This window comes from Helianthus annuus, chromosome 4 (assembly GCF_002127325.2).
Source record: "Helianthus annuus cultivar XRQ/B chromosome 4, HanXRQr2.0-SUNRISE, whole genome shotgun sequence".
In the NCBI taxonomy this organism is placed as follows: Eukaryota; Viridiplantae; Streptophyta; class Magnoliopsida; order Asterales; family Asteraceae; genus Helianthus; species Helianthus annuus.
Genome location: NC_035436.2, coordinates 12,497,111 through 12,514,316, shown reverse-complemented (window position 1 = coordinate 12,514,316; position 17,206 = coordinate 12,497,111). Strand labels below are relative to the sequence as shown.

At 41.4% G+C, this 17,206-nt stretch overlaps 1 protein-coding gene across 1 annotated transcript; it reads right to left on the bottom strand.

Annotated features, from left to right (window-relative positions):
- Positions 1-817: 817 nt before the first annotated feature.
- LOC110932948 (uncharacterized acetyltransferase At3g50280-like) lies at positions 818-2,782 on the bottom strand. The gene is made up of 2 exons (XM_022176199.2): positions 2,318-2,782; positions 818-1,814 (listed from the first exon to the last, which is right to left on the bottom strand). The coding sequence occupies exons 1-2, from the start codon at positions 2,780-2,782 to the stop codon at positions 933-935; spliced, it is 1,347 nt and encodes a 448-aa protein (XP_022031891.1). The 3' UTR covers positions 818-932.
- Between the last annotated feature and the right edge of the window lie 14,424 nt (positions 2,783-17,206).

The following is a 17,206-nucleotide window of genomic DNA, read 5'->3' as shown; positions in this document are numbered from 1 at the left end:
CATCTTGAACAAAAACCCACAAAAATCACAGATCTAGAGCACATGTGACTTAGTAAACGGTTAGTTTTACTAAATCGGGCACCATGGCTCTGATACCAATTGTAGGTCCGTGTTTCGGGATCCAATCCGTGATTTTCATGATAATGTTCATAGATGGAAGAGATAAAGAGATGATAAACAAACAACTTTTGTATTAATCCGGTAGTAAACATTACAAGTCGGCCCGATTACATGATAACCGAACTAATACCAAAGAAGTATACATCCAGGGAGAAATCAAGTGGTGATTTCTCCCGGTGAGGACTCAAACCTCCTATCACTCTCTTGCACACACTTGTGCTCTCACTCTTGTGTTTTACAAGACAAGGTGTTGGTATTTATACCAAACACAGGTTGCACAGTCGAAGGATCAAGCTGACTGGTCGACAGATCATCTGTCGACCATCCAGCTTTCGAAAGACACATACATACCTCGAAGGATCACATATCCTTCGAGGTCCATCTTCAGCCTTCGATGGGTATCTTTCGAGCTCATCGAAGGATATCATCAATCCTTCGATGCCTTATCCTTCGACACCAACATTAACAACCATAACTTGTCTTGCAACAACACACGGTCAACCGAATAACCCTCTCGTTTGACCACTTCAAACGAGCGGGTCTATACACGTTCGATAGACCGTTTCACTAACTATTACAACTTCAGCGTAAAATAATAACAAATCTATTCGACAAGCATCGGACACAAAATCTGCATCAACAGGAAGAGCTATAAATAGCTTACAGACTCAATAGACCAATTCAATGAAAAACAGAAAATACGGAAACAAACAAGACACATTCACTTAACAATGTGACTGACTCGTTAACGCGGGTTTAGCGCCCATCATGGACCGATCCTAAACCAGATCCAACAGAAGCAAACTCATCTCTTAGTATATCATTAGATAACTCATGAGCTCCTGGTCAGATTGAATATTTTTCATATATTCCGGCAAAAGGCAAACTTCTACGTCCATGCTACCGCCACCCTCTCGCCCCGGATGCATTGTTATCTTCCCATCGCATTTGTTAGTGCACCCACTTCTAACCGCAAGCGCTTTACCCAATCCAAATTCACACCCATACATGTCAAATCTCGGTGAGCTCGCAGCTCGCACAAGGTTTGCACCAAACAGATGAATCCGTTTATATATCACTGGACATTTCATCCATGACTCAACCTCTTCCTTGATTGCATTATCATCGTGGTTTATCACGGCTTCGTGTAGTTGGAAAGCCGCCCAACCGAGACCATGAGCCAACAAATCCCCCACAGTTGCTTTGCCTCCCACAATGTGAACTGGGTTACCAAAATAATCATCTGACAAAGGCGGGTTTAACCTTGCCCGCGTAGAAAACATCAACGAGCAAGTGATGTCACAATCATGTGGTAGACATCGCGCACGGGTGATGCACCTCCATAAAAGCGCGATCACGGCTTGTAAACTTGAAATCTTTTGTGTATTGCATTCAGAATTTGCTGTTGCTTTGAGTTTGGAGATGGCCGTTGAGGAGAAACTGAAGAATCGCTCTTTAAAGGTTTGATTTTCAAATCGTTCAATAAACTGATCTTGATGGTTGTAGGGGAGATTGATTATTGGATCATATCCATCCAGCACCCATCGCTTGAATACCGGAGGACGAGAAACTGATTGTCCTCCGGATCTAAATATTTCACTCCAAGCAGCCATGAAATGCCATAAAGAGGTCCCGTCGGTCACCATGTGGTTGAAAGAGCAACCGATGAATATTCCATCCACAAGTTCAGTCACCTGTATTATTAGACCCATTGTAATTAGTCATAGTAGACGGTAGATTATGTAAATATCTACATTGTATAAATATCAACCATAATTACCAAACATTTATGGGAAAATTACGAATTTGTCTTTTGACCAACATGGTTTTCATTTTTGCCACTCTCATGCGTCCTTGGAAGGATCTCTGAGCACGGGAGAGATCCGCGACACACGGGAGTGGTCTGTCGGTCTGTCCGAAGAGTCAGCCAAAATGGGAGTGGTCTGCCGACGCACAGGAGTGGTCCGCGAAGCACGGGAGTGGTCCGCAACGCATGGGAGTGGTCTGCCGACGGACGGGAGTGGTCCGCCGACGCACGGGAGTGGTCTGTCGAACACGTGTCAGCTCTAGGGACATAGACGCATCAACATAACATGCATACTCTTCCCGTGCTGAGTGGTCCTTCCAAGGACGCAGGAGGGTGTTGAAAACCCTCTTGGTCAACCAACAATTTCGTAATTTTTCCTTCCTTTTGTACCTGAATGGATAACAGAGGCAATGTGTGACCGTCATAGCAAATGGCGTTGTTAAGATCAAAAAACGAATGGACAAGTATAGGTACATCGGGTGGGTCAAGTACGTCGGATACTGTGGCTCCGGCCTTGGCATAAATAAACTTGGCGCCAGGGGAGTTTTCTGGATCCAAGTAGATGACATATGAAGGTGGGTTTTCTTGTTTTCTAGTGGCGAAACGGGCGGCGAGCGGGTAGAAATGAGTGAGGGTGGCGGAGAGAGAGTGTTGGAGGTGATTCAAGAAGGTAGTTATTGAGAAACAATCTGGTGAAGGTGGTTTTCTGAAAAGGAGACCTCTTTGGGAGTATTTGAAGTTAAGCCAGGCCAGCTCAAAAGGTGTGAAATGGATAGGCTGCTTTGCCAAAGGTGAGAGCTCGTCCAGTGGTTTGATGAAGCATTCTGAAATGAGGTTGACTAGTGTAGAACTCATAGCTTGATCTTCCTAAAACAAATGATTAATGGTAAGAACAACTTCCTAACCCACCCACTTAAGAAGCATCAAAACCATCTGCTGAACTGAGCCCACCAAAGAAGACCCTATTGTTTTTTCTACTTATTATATAATGGTGTTTCAAACTTCTAAATCAAAAAAGTTGTTATACCTAATATAATTTCTTTTGAAGATATTAGAACATGTAACTCAAAAGACTTGGTTTTAGTTGGAATGGAACTTGTTTGAACTTTGAACTTAACCGATATTGTGTATTTTTTACTAAGGTATATGAAGAAAACGGAAAAAGTGAGTCCGTGTCATGTGTGTATTGAATTTTGTCAGTTAAAGATGTGTTCGTAGTTCTTTTCCGGATTAAAGTTAATATGAGTAATTGAAGCATGATTTATTGAGTTCTTGTTCGGCATAATTTTTAACATAAACTAATGGAATTGAAGCATGATACACAAGTAGATACTTGATACTGAATTCACATGTGTTATGGACTATATGAGTAAAACTTTATTTATTAGTACGAGTAATGCTATACGAAAAATGTTACTTTTAGAACCGACATATTACCTATCTCTTTACAAGACTCCTATCAAGATTATAAACACTTTGGAAGGCATTAGCCGAAAAATTATTTTGGGGAGGTGTTTGGAGAAAATGGCAGCTTCCAGATAACGTGGTGGGTTGGGGCTGGGAAGTTTAAGGGAGGCGAAGCCCTTCTACTGAAATGTGGTGGAGGCTAAGGGAAGTTGGCAACCAACTTTGGGTGAAAGTGATTTAGGCATTACACGGATACTCCTGGAAGAAAAGTACCGTCCAATCAACCAAACACGCTCAGGAATCTGGAAGACTATAGAGGGTCTCAATAAGGAATTTGTGAAACTTGATGTCGATGTTTCGCAAAAATTGGTGTGCAAGATGGGTAGAGGTAATAAGGTCAGATTTTGGGAAGACTCTTGGTTAGTTAATCACCCCCTAATGGAGTTGTAGGTCCCTGTTTCGCGGAGGATTACGAACCTAAACCTTGTTATACAAACCTACTAGCGAGTGCGGAATCCAAGCTAGCAAGCAAACCGAGTTAGTAGCAAGTAGAGAAACAAACACACAAAGATTCACCGATTAACACTAGTCGTATTAATGCAAATGAAGGTTCGGTTACAAGCTCAATGTTTACAGAAGTGTTCTATAAACTCTCTAAGTGTGTGAGTGAGTTCTGGGCAGAATGCTCTCTAAGCTTCTATCTCTCGGGTGTGTGAAAATGGCAGAACTCTAGAACTCTCAACACATGCATGGGTATATATACCCAGCTCAGCAGGTCTGCTCGAAGGATTCGACAGATGGTCCGAAGGATCATCTGTCGACCACATGTTACACGAAAGATCAGCGTGGACCTCGAAGGATCATCCTTCGAGGTCTAATGGTTGAACCATGGTCGAACCATATCTTTCGATCACCTCGAAGGATCAGGTGTATCCTTCGAGGCTATCCTTCGATCAGAACATCTTTCAACTGTTGTCCAAGTCAAACCGGAGGATGGTTGACTTGGTCAACTTACAACACAAATCAGGACATCGTTTATATCAGACCGAATACAGACAAAGTACAGACACAAGTGCACCAACAAACTCCCCCTTGGCTGTAGCTTTGTCTTTGATCTCTAAGCTTTGTCTTGTTCTTCTAAAAGTGTAGACTTGTCTGGAACTTCGACAGTCTTTGGTCTTCAGGTCTTCAAGACTCTGATGTCCTATCATGTCTTCAATGCCGGAGGATCTTCAAAGTCTTCACGTCTTGAAAGTAGAGAGTGTATCAACAAACTACCCGTATCATGTAGGAAGTGTGTTGACAAACTCCCCCTTAACATAAGCTCCCCCTTGAGTTATGCTCGTGAAAAGACTTTATCTTTATGAAGTGAGATCCTTGTGGTGTTGATAATGGGCAGCGGCAACTCGATCATTTTCATCACTTGAGCGCCTTCTCGTCGTGTCTTCATTCCAGAGCTTGTCATCGACTATGTTCTCCCAGCCTTTAGAATCTGCACATACAAGAAATCTAAACGCGTAATGAGAACAACTGCTTGGAATATAGTATAAACAAATGACACACGAGTGACCATGTCAAAATCAAACACCGTCCGACAGTTTGAAAGTTTAATAAATTTATCAATTTTAAATTCTAACTTTCAAAATCTGCAAATTTTGACCGTTTATGAAGATTTAGTCAGTTCGGTTTTCAGTCAGGTTTCAGGTAACGAAGACTTGAGCTCCAACATCGTACGATCGAAAATAAAGCAGAAATAAAATCTTTTTGGCTTTTATAAAGTTTTTATATTAAAACACGCCTAAAATCTTTTTGGTATTTTTGAAATTAAAAGACAACAATTTAAAATCCTTTGAGTGTTATCAAACGACATCACCGCTAATGTCGTGCTGATATGCACCAAACGACGAAACTGTTTAAAAGAAATAATAAAAGTTAAACAGTAAATAAATAAATATATACAAACATTCTTTTTGCGAGTTTCGAGGGTAAGAGAATCATATCAGTGTACGGTCATGCCAAAACACTCTTGTTGTTCAGTTAGTTAACATTAAGATAAGCATCCTATAACAATTATCGGTATTGTTGTCCACTTAAGCTCAACTTATCAGATGTAATCATGGCGAGGGGATACGTTAAGGTATGATTTATACTTACCGGCCGGTGTTCATCCACATCACGACACATTCCCGTATCAAGGTATGCACGAGTGTTCATCTTACCGGTGAGTATACCGATTATCATCTGTTTGACCGTATAAATTGTGAGATACTCACTTATTTTGATTTGAAAACAAGTCCTATGTGATATAATCACTTATTGATGAGGAACTTGATTTTCGTATGCATGAGGGCACAGGTGCAAGTCCGTGAACAGGTCAGTACTTCCGTACAGCAGAGAGACGAACTTGACACCCGGAAAAATGTGATATTTTATCACTTATTTGATTTGGACATGTGATTGTTTATCACTTATTGAGGTCGAATGCAATATGCAATATGTACACGTATGTATAGTATCATGGAAGATCTAGACTTGCGTCCCCGTTATTTTTCGGAAAAAGATACAACCATGATACCCAGATGATAAGCAGCATAAAGACCGAATATCTCAGAACCTCGGCAATCTATCAAACGAAATTTCGGTACTAAGACCATATGCCAATGAATGGTTCCCACCTGATCTTCAGTCGATTAAGATTTATATCACCCTGCACACTTTAAAATGATTGTGAGCCTACCGATACATCTTATATAGAGCTGCTTATCGTTTTGCATTTAAGGTTTAAAGAGGTTTGGATAGACCACTGATGTACTATCATTTTCTCTTTTGCTCGCCAGGAAACTCATTTTTGATTTTCTATTGTTTTTGTGTTTTTGAACTTTTTCGATGTTTTTGGATTTTCAGATTTTTGGATTTACTCCCCCTAAAATCAACAAACTAAGATAAATTTAAAAACACAAAGGTATTTACAAAAATGATTTTCCGATGTTGGTTTTACTCTTGCTTGACCTTAATGCCGTTTACCAATAATAAAAAGTCAAATCTTGATTTGTCAAATGCTTTGGTAAATAAGTCGGCACGTTGGTCATCGGTGTGGACCTTAACAACATCGATTAGCCTTTTCTCAAAGCAATCACGTATGAAGTGATATTTGATTTCGATGTGTTTGGTCTTTGAATGCTGCACAGGATTTCTAGTGATATCTAAAGCAGCAGAATTATCAACGTAAATAGGAGTAGTTAGGAATTCAAAACCGTAGTCCCGCATTTGTTGTTGGATCCAAAGAACTTGGGAGCAACAACTTGAGGCAGCAATGTATTCAGCTTCGCATGTTGATGTAGCTACACACGTCTGCTTCTTGCACTGCCAGGTAACTAGGCGATTTCCTAAAAACTGACATCCAGCCGTTGTGGATTTGCCGTCGATTTTGCATCCGCCAAAATCAGAATCACTGAAAGCTACCAATTCAAAGTTATTATCCCTAGGGTACCACAGACCAGTGTCAGGGTACGCCTTCAAATAACGAAAAATCCTTTTAACAGCAGCAAGATGTGAGGCCTTCGGGTTAACTTGATATCTAGCAAGCAGGCACGTTGGGTACATTATGTCTGGCCTTGATGCTGTGAGATACATGAGAGATCCGATCATGGCGCGATAGATAGAAGGGCTAACAGCTTCTCCCTTCAAGTCTGGAGTAATTCCGTGATTAGTTGGCAATGGGGTACCAATGGGCGTTGCATCAGACATCTGGAACCGGCTCAAGATGTCACCAACATATTTAGTCTGATGGATGAATATCCCAGACTCCGTTTGTTGTACTTGTAGGCCCAAGAAGAAGGTCATTTCCCCCATAGCACTCATCTCGAATTTATCCTGCATAATGCGCTCGAATTCCCTACACAAGACATCATTAGTAGAACCAAAAATAATGTCATCAACGTATACCTGTACCAGAAGAAGATCTCCATCTTGTTCTTTGATGAAGAGAGTACAGTCGATAAGACCTCTACGAAAACCGTTCTCCAGCAGATAGTGTGATAAGGTTGCATACCAAGCTCGTGGTGCTTGATGAAGACCATAAAGAGCTTTGTTGAGCAACCAAACCCGATCGGGATGGATAGGATCTTCAAAACCTGGAGGCTGTTCGACGTACACCTCTTCTTCAACCACACCGTGTAAGAATGCACTTTTCACGTCCATCTGATAAACCTTGAATCCTTTGAAGGACGCATAGGCTAGAAAGATTCGAATTGCTTCGAGACGTGCCACTGGTGCATAGACTTCGTTATAGTCGATCCCTTCAATCTGACGAAAACCTTGAACGACTAAACGAGCTTTGTTTCGGATAACAACTCCGCGGTCATCCTTTTTGCATTTGAAAACCCAACGGGTACCAATCTTCTTGTATCCAGCAGGTTTCTCTACTAGTTTCCAGACACCCAGCTTCTGGAATTGTTGCAGTTCTTCCTGCATTGCTTCAACCCAAGCATTATCTTTCAAGGCTTCTTTCCATGTTCTTGGTTCTTCCTGTGAGACATAACACGCGAAAGACCAGTCGTTTTGTTGTCCGGATTCTCGAATGGCTGCATACAAGCCTGCATTGTTGTTGTTTCGCAACATGTTTCTTGTTTGTACGCCACTTTGCACATTTCCAATGATGTTTTGTTGAGGATGGGTATTATGAATCCTTGTTTCTGGATTATCTGGAACTGGAACATTTATACCCAGGTTGTTAAGATTAAGATCAACAACCAATTCAAGACCCGGAATTGACGAAGAGGATGATGCAGTAGCCTCAGCTGTTCTATGAGCATCTACTGGAGGAGTACCCTCTGAAGTACCATGAACTGCTGTTGTAGGAGCTTCTTGATCTGCATCTAGAAATTCATCATCCTCTGAAGATTCGTTCAATTCGTTTGCATCATGAAAATCCTCATTGTTGAGAGTATTGTTGTTCACCGAAGACGATGGTTCTTGATTCACAAGAATTGGACGAACCACCGGTGAAACTGTTGCATTGTCACTCTCGAAAAACATCCTAGCCGCAGCATTTTCTTCAACGGCTTCAACATTGATCGAATTGAAGAAGTCATCGTACTCAAACATCCAAGGTTGACCCGGATTTTTGACTGGCAAGGTGTGCCTTTGTACTCTGACCTCAGACCATTCCTCGATCCTTTTAGTCTCTAGATTCCAGACTCGTAAGTTGGGAGTGGCATACCCAAGAAAGTATCCATCAATTGCTCTTGCCCCAAACTTTCCATTAGGATCGATGATAGTGCATGGAGCTCCAAACGGTTCTAGATAAGACAAATCTGGTTTCCGTTTTTGAAGAAGCTCAAAGCAGGTCTTGTTGTGTCTTTTGACTGTAAGGACTCTGTTCAATGTGTAACATGCAGAGGCCACAGCTTCAGTCCAGAATGGAATGGGTAACTGTGACTCTACCAACATTGTCCTAGCAGTCTCGATCAATGTGCGGTTCTTACGTTCAGCGACACCATTCTGTTGAGGAGTATAAGCTGCACTAAACTCATGAAGAATACCCTTTGAAGTGCAAAACTCCGCCATGGAATGATTCTTAAATTCAGTACCATTGTCGCTACGTATCCGCCTAACCTTCAACTTATACAAATTCTCAATCTGAATGATCAAGTTTTTGATAATGCCAAAGGTTTCACTCTTGTGTGCCATGAACGCAACCCAAGAAAATCTTGAATAATCATCAGTAACCACGAGGCAGTATTGATCACCCCGAATACTCTTGTGCTTGACAGGACCGAACAAATCCATGTGCAAACGTTCAAGAGGAACTGCCACTGTGTTGATCTTCTTTGTAGGGTGCTTCTTCTTTGTTTGCTTTCCTTTCTGGCACGAAACACAGATGTCTTGAAGATGGAAATTTTTGAGGGGAACACCATTCACCAATTCATTTGAAACCAAATGATTCATTTTGCGTAAGTGAATGTGACCCATTCGTCTGTGCCAAGAGATAGTGTCTTTTTCTGTGGCTTTGGAAACGAAACAAGTTGCTTGTGCAGACGTAGTAATAGCCTGGCTCATGTCAAGGACGTACAAATCATTTATCCTTGGAGCCGACAAGAGAATCCATTCTTTTGGAATTTTGAAGCCGGGTTTCAGCACATAACATCCATTAGCATCAAAGTGGACTGAAAATTTCTTGTCACAAATTTGAGAAACACTAAGAAGATTGTGATCAAGTTGTTGCACAAAATTGATCTTGTCAAAGCTGACAATCCCGTTAGATATCATTCCTTCACCCGTTATGTATCCACCTTTATCTCCAGCAAAAACAACATAACCTCCTCTAATAGATTTAACGTCGTAGAGAAGCTTCATGTCGCCTGTCATGTGCCTGGATGCCCCACTATCAACAATCCAATGACTACTGATAGTTCCTCCTGAAGCACCCTGCACATGAACTCAAATGAATTAGTTGGAGATGGGGACCCAAGCCATTGTGGTCTTGGGTCTTCCATTTTCATCAATGACAATAACTTCTTGTCTTTGATGGTTGGTGAATTGTGATGGTCCCCCTGATTCAACAACCGTTTTTGGTTTCCAAGTCTGTTTGGTTTCACCAGTGTTTTTCTTTAAAATTTTAACTTCTTGATGATTTGAAGTTTTAGAATTTTCTGGTTTTACAACAACAGATTGTTTATGAACCACATCGGTTTTAATCGCTTTTTCAATTTTCTTGACCTGTTGCCGTTTCTGTTTCTTTTCCCTTTCTTTTACAAGTCGGGGATCTTGTTTTGTGGAAACAGATGGCTTACGGTCAGTCTTACCACGGGGATCATCAACCTTTCCTTTCTGCTTATGAAGATATGGGCAGTTTCTAATAATGTGCCCAATGGTTCCACACTCAAAACATGATCTTCGTTCTACAAACCCCGAAGAATCATGTGATCGTCTAGCCGATGATGTTGAACTTTGTGAACCCGAGGTACTAGGTTTTGAACTACTTGGTTCATTTCTTTTCTCGACAAAAGCTTTCTTGACAAAATCTAAGTTAGATTGATTTTCAAACTTCTCAATTTTGTCTGTTCCCGTCGATTTCACAAAGTTAACATTCTTCTTCTTCTTTTGGTTCGGCTTCTTTTGCACTGGAGCCGGTGCTTTACCTTTGGGTTTGGTGTGATTTTGCTGTGTTGGCACTGTTGGCAATTTCTTGTTGCCAAATTGCTTTCGAACTTCAGCCTTTGGGATTGGAGGACACTGGGTGACTGTAACTTTAGGTCCTGCCTTTCCCAAGAACTTACTCGTCGAATTCTCAAAGACTTTGCAGATTAAGGATTGATTAACATTCTTAATGGGAAAATCTTTGTCTGAGTAAATTTTATCATCACCAACTAGAGTGTACAGCAAATTCACACTCTCCGGCTCTCCTGCAGATGAGGACTCAGTTGCAACAGTCTTAGCGGGTTGAACAGGGGGATCACATAGAATGTGATTCTCAAGAGGTATGTCCTCATTTTTGACTACCGCATCAGACTTTGCTGGGACAGTATCGTCAGATTCATCATCAGACGAATCAGCATCCTCAATCACAACTGGAGGATCTTGATTCTGTTCAGCACTCACAAATGTATCTGCTGACACATCTGAATCTGAGGATACTTCCTTTTGGTATCCGAGTCCTGCAGCAAACTCCTTAACATCTAGAGGCACAGAAGGTTCAAAGAAAACCCTGTCCTCTTCATAAGGCATGGCATCATAATTATGTCTCACTGGTGGTGGACACTTCTTGTAGCCAATGCATGTGACATCTCTCTTTTCCTTCTGAACGTCAATGATGTGATCTAACACATAGCTAGAACTCAAATAACTGTCTAGCTTGAGTTGGATCGCATCACTTTCGGTTTTCACACAAGCCATCTCTTTTTGCATATTCTCAAGGCGAGATATATACAAATTAATATCAGTTTGTTTTCTTGAAACCATTTTAGTCAGTTCAGTTTTATCCTTCTTTAATGTTTCAATTACTGACTTAAATTCTTTTTCATGGTTTTCATAAAACATGTTGGCTTCTGTGCATTTAGAGAGATCCACAGTCAACTTCTGATTGTGGAGAAAGGTCACATCATATTTTTCTTGCAAAGCGTCATGCTTACTTTGCAAGTTGCTCAAATTCTCATTCACAGTAGTATGTTTGTCTTGCAAGTCAAACAAACTAGCTTGTAAAGCATCATGTTTGCCTTGCAACTCAGACATACTTTTCTCCATTTCAGCACATCTAGCATGCAACCTAGCACATTCATCACAATTAACAGCAGTGGGTTCATCGACACATACCTGACTTGATGAACCGTCGACATTAGCCATAAAGGCTGAATGGAGAGAAGACGAAGAGTAAGCAGCTTGATCCACCAGAATAGATCTTCTTTGAGTTTCTGCTACAGCTTCCCCCAAGAGTTCATCAATGTCAATATCATCCGAAACATTAGATGTCTCACCCACATGATCATCACCAGAGTTGGATGATTCTTCATCAACACTCCTGCTGTATCCAGAGGAGTCTTCATCTTCAGACGATTCATCACCACTGGCAGAAGATTCTCCACCACTGGTGTGAACTAGCTCCTTCACAATCTGAGCAAAACATGCTGTTCCATCAGGAGCATCACCACCCAACTGGATTGACCAGTCACAACCTTCATCCACCTGAACTGCAAGTGCTCGGTTGGTTTGGTTGTTGACAGGCACCAATGTACGATCATTGTTTCTGTTCTGCTGGTTGCCTTGGTTCCTGAAGGGGTTTTGATTCCCGTGCTGGGCTGGCTTTGTACATTCCCGTTTAAAGTGGCCCCGTTCACCACAGTTGAAGCACTTAACAGCTTGCTTATCGAACCCATACTTGGTGTCTCGCTTACTTTCCAAGCTGGTTCTTCCAGTACTTTCCATCCAATCCTTTGCTCTTCTCACAGCACTCGCAAAGGCCCACTTGATGTCCATCAAGTCCATCTCCTCCTTATCAATCTGCCTGTAATCTTCTTGTGTCAGATTAATGTTTCCAATCTGACCTTCTATCAACCCACAGTACGCGCTCACTACAGTGTTAAGCAACTCCATATGTTCCTTAGCTACTTCTACACTGATTTTAGAAAAACTTGAAGTGTCAAGCTGTACTGGATTTGACTTTGATTGTTGACCTGCAGCAGATGATGTTCCTCCATAACATGCATATTGAGGTTGTTGAGCAGGAGGAGGATGAGGTGGTTGTATTGGATTTCCATACAGATCTGTGGTTGGAGGCGGCTTTACAGGAACTTGCACTGGATTGCCATACATATCCGTGCTTGTGACAAACGCCGTTTGAAGTGGAGCATGTGATCCAGCTTTTGCAGATGAAGTAGTGGAGGTGCCATAATACATCTCTGGATTCTGTGGCACTGCAACTCTCTTTGCCTTCAACGTTTCTTCCTGATCCTTGTTCTCCAGAAGCTGCACGAAATCGTTGATATTGGTAGTTCTCAACGTTCCGTTGTACTTCAAGATTTCCAGGAAGTTGTTCCATTGAGGAGGCAATGCATCGGCAAACTTCTTTACCACCTCTGTTGGAGTCGTTGTGACTTCAAAGTTGGTCAGCTCAGTAAGTAGGTGATAGAAACGGCTTGTCATATCTCCTAAGGACTCCTTATCCATACATGTGAAGCCATCAAATTCTTTCTTCAGTAGATCTCGTCGTAGTTGACGTGTGGCTTCATTACCTACTCCTCTTGTCTTCAAGGCATCCCACAGCTTCTTCGTAGTCTTGAAACTGACGAACTGATGATAAATATCCTTGCTCAGTGCTTGAGTAAGAATAGCGTATGCTTTCTTTTCTAAGTCATACGTCTTCTTTTGATCATCAGGAAGATCGGCAAATGTAGCTGTCGAAGAAGCAGCAACCTCGATAGTTTGATCGAATTCCGTAATGAACCGTAACCACAACTCTGTATTTTGACCAAGAATGTATGTATGGAAACGATCAACCCATCCTGGATATTCATGAAGATGCATCAACTTTGGAGGCCTGTTCAAACTTCCGGTTTCACTTTCGCTTAGAAGAAGACTTTGAATACTCGGAGTTTGATTTGAAACAAACGCCCATTGACCAGCTGGAGTGGCATTTGTTTGTGAGGATGTAGATACCGGAGATTCGGCCCATGATGGAGATTGACTAGTATTCATGTATTTTCCACTGTCTGGAGCCGGACTTCCCCACCAACTCGGATTCATGATAGATAAGCAAAATAAATGCTAAGTAAGAAAGATCCGAAAGATAACACAACCGAAAGATCCTGGTCGAAAGATCTGAAATCACAGAAACTTGTTAACAATAAACAAACCTCAATCGAAAGATATAACCTTGTTCGAAGGATCAACAGTACTCGAAAGATTACTGTTGACTCTCGAACAATGATTTCGAAAGATTCAAGAACTCGAAAGATTCCCTTTGAAAGATCCTTATCTTTCGAGCCAAATCCTTATCTTTCGAACAACAGATCTCGAAAGATTCACCAATACGAAGGATCCTAATCTTTCGGACACTAGTCTTTCGAAAAGATTCCTCTGTCGAAGGATATGTTTCAGACTTCGAAGGATGGGTCGAAGGATATAAATCTTTCGAGCCCTCCTTGATCGAAAGATATCGAAGGATGATCTTTCGATGTCGAAAGATATCTTTCGAGAGGCTCTGACACAACTGACTTTGATGTGAAAGGTTGGTGAAAAGGTGACAGGTTGGTAAGGTCAAACTTTCGGCAAAAGGGGATGTCAGATCAACTTTCCCACCAACTTTTGAAAGATTGCCCAAAAAGGATAACCTTATCCTTAAGCCAGTCACCGGAAACACACCGGAATACCACCGGAAAACACAAAGTTTTCTAAAAACCAATTTTATGTTACCCAACCCAAACTTGAACACTCCCGGTTAGTTCAGACACGTTTTTACTCAAAGAAAATGCAAGAAACTTAGTAAAAACAGGTGCAAAACCAGGTGTTTCAACACACCACAACTTGTAAAAACCCGGTTTTAAACAAGGTAAAGAGCGAGGCTCTGATACCACTTGTAGGTCCCTGTTTCGCGGAGGATTACGAACCTAAACCTTGTTATACAAACCTACTAGCGAGTGCGGAATCCAAGCTAGCAAGCAAACCGAGTTAGTAGCAAGTAGAGAAACAAACACACAAAGATTCACCGATTAACACTAGTCGTATTAATGCAAATGAAGGTTCGGTTACAAGCTCAATGTTTACAGAAGTGTTCTATAAACTCTCTAAGTGTGTGAGTGAGTTCTGGGCAGAATGCTCTCTAAGCTTCTATCTCTCGGGTGTGTGAAAATGGCAGAACTCTAGAACTCTCAACACATGCATGGGTATATATACCCAGCTCAGCAGGTCTGCTCGAAGGATTCGACAGATGGTCCGAAGGATCATCTGTCGACCACATGTTACACGAAAGATCAGCGTGGACCTCGAAGGATCATCCTTCGAGGTCTAATGGTTGAACCATGGTCGAACCATATCTTTCGATCACCTCGAAGGATCAGGTGTATCCTTCGAGGCTATCCTTCGATCAGAACATCTTTCAACTGTTGTCCAAGTCAAACCGGAGGATGGTTGACTTGGTCAACTTACAACACAAATCAGGACATCGTTTATATCAGACCGAATACAGACAAAGTACAGACACAAGTGCACCAACAGGAGTCCTATCTAGTGATGTATAAAATGGCAGAAAAAGAAGGATAATGGTGGAAGACAATTACAAGAGAATGTGTAGCAATGTTGTTTGGGACCGGACTTGGAAAACTCATCCGAATTCGGTGGAGGCATGGGCAGAATTTCATAGTCTGTTTAGCCTGTTATGGAGCTGGAATATGAAAGACGGGTGTGACGTTTGGGGTTGGGCATCCAACTCAGAGGTATGCTTCACGGAGAAGTCCATAAGAGAAGAGCTAAACGAAAAAGAACGCACAACAAACAGAGGATTTCGTTTTGTGCTGTAGTGGATGGGCAATACCAAAGGTGAACATGATGGCTTGGAAAGGCTCGCAAGGGAGGATACCCACTCGGGTAGAATTGAAAAAAGAGGAGTGCAAGTGGGGTCGATTTTATGTCGTTGCTAGAGTGGTGGTCCGGATCTAGCTGGCAATTTTGGTTGCCAAGAACCAAACGTCCCGCGATGTAGCCCTAGTCGGCTTGCCTCATTGATTCGGGAGGTTTGGACTCCGCTTGCCTCATCCATTCGGGAGGTCCGGAATTCCAGACTGGTTTCGGGCAATTGAAGGTGGGGCCAAGTTTTAAACGGCTAGTAAAACTAAGTACTGGCGGGCTAAGTACTGCATGAACATGAACTTGGGTCAAAACTGGCTGGATCAAAGTTATATGTTAGTCTTGTAGGGTTAATTAGAAAACCATTGAAAACTTGAAATTTAGATTTTTTTAGTTTTGCTTTTCATTCCCTTTAATTATATGTTAGTATTGTAGAAACTAAAATTTAGATTAAAAAATATATAATGAGCTAACGTAGCTAGGGATGGTTTTGGAGGGTTTTTTTTTTTTTTTTTTTTTTTTCCTCATTATATAAGGCCCCAAGTAAGGTTTGGAGATTCTAGAGGCAAAAGGGAGAAATTTCTTTTGGGGCTGGAATGTGGATAAAAGGAATGCATTATGCCCCTGCAGCCTTCAGCTGTTTCAGCTTTAGTCCTTCACAAAGTATCACTTCCGATCAATTAAACCAACGTTAAAGGCTTATTCGTCAACTGATCCTAACTACTTAGGTTTTAAAGTTGGGATTTTAGTATCATTAATGGGGGTCTTGAGTTGAATGTCAATTCGATGAGTGTATTTCTCTACTACAATCTTGGTTTAAAGCTAAAAAAAGCATTAAATTCTGATCAGACTTATCTAATGCTCATTGACTTTTGTTTGTGTTAATTTTGTAACAAAACATCTTTAGGGTTTAACATCAATCATTGTTTGTCTAATCCCGTCTTCTGTATGCTATGTATACATACTTTCGTTTGGACTAGCGTGAAGTGATAAGAGCAAGGTTACAAAATGCTCTTGACTTCTTTTTTATGACTTTTTTTACCTTTCAAATAAATAATAGAATAAAGTGCAACTTGCCACCCTGTGGTTTGGTCCATACTGCATATTGACACCATTTCTTTCAACTTTTGCAAATGACAACATCAAATAAATAATAGAATAAAGTGCAACTTGCCACCCTGTGGTTTGGTCCATACTACATATTGACACCCTTTCTTTCAACTTTTGCAAATGACAACATGTGATGGACATTTCATCACACCTTGACACCTACCGTCAGTCAAACGTTTGGTTGACTGTCAAAAATGGTTAAAAGACTAATATACCTGCATGAGAGAGACACCAGAGTTAGAGAGACAGATAAATGAAGATAGCGAGAGAGACGATGAAGAAGGGGTTTTGAGTTGAGTGATAATTTTGAGTTGTATTATGGGCTGTTTATGTATAATAAGAATGCGATGGATTGTTGGAGAGGTTGGATTTGGCGTTTGAAGCATTGAAGAAGGAGTTGTTTGGCATTTGTATGATGTTTGAGGAAGCAGTTGTTTGGGACGAGGGGACGAGCTTTGGGGGTTTGCAGAGGCCACCGGCATTGTCGAAGCTGCCCCCTAATTGGAATGGACTCGCATTGCCAACAGGCGTGTCACAATCTGATTATGCTACAAGTTAATGGTATGTTAATCCGCTTAACGTTTAACATGTTTTTTTGAACGGCAAATTTGGATCACTGACGGACCACTGGAGTATCATCGTGCCACCAGCGGAACCACCCGATCATATCCATCTCCACTAGGCATAATGCCTATACACCAATTC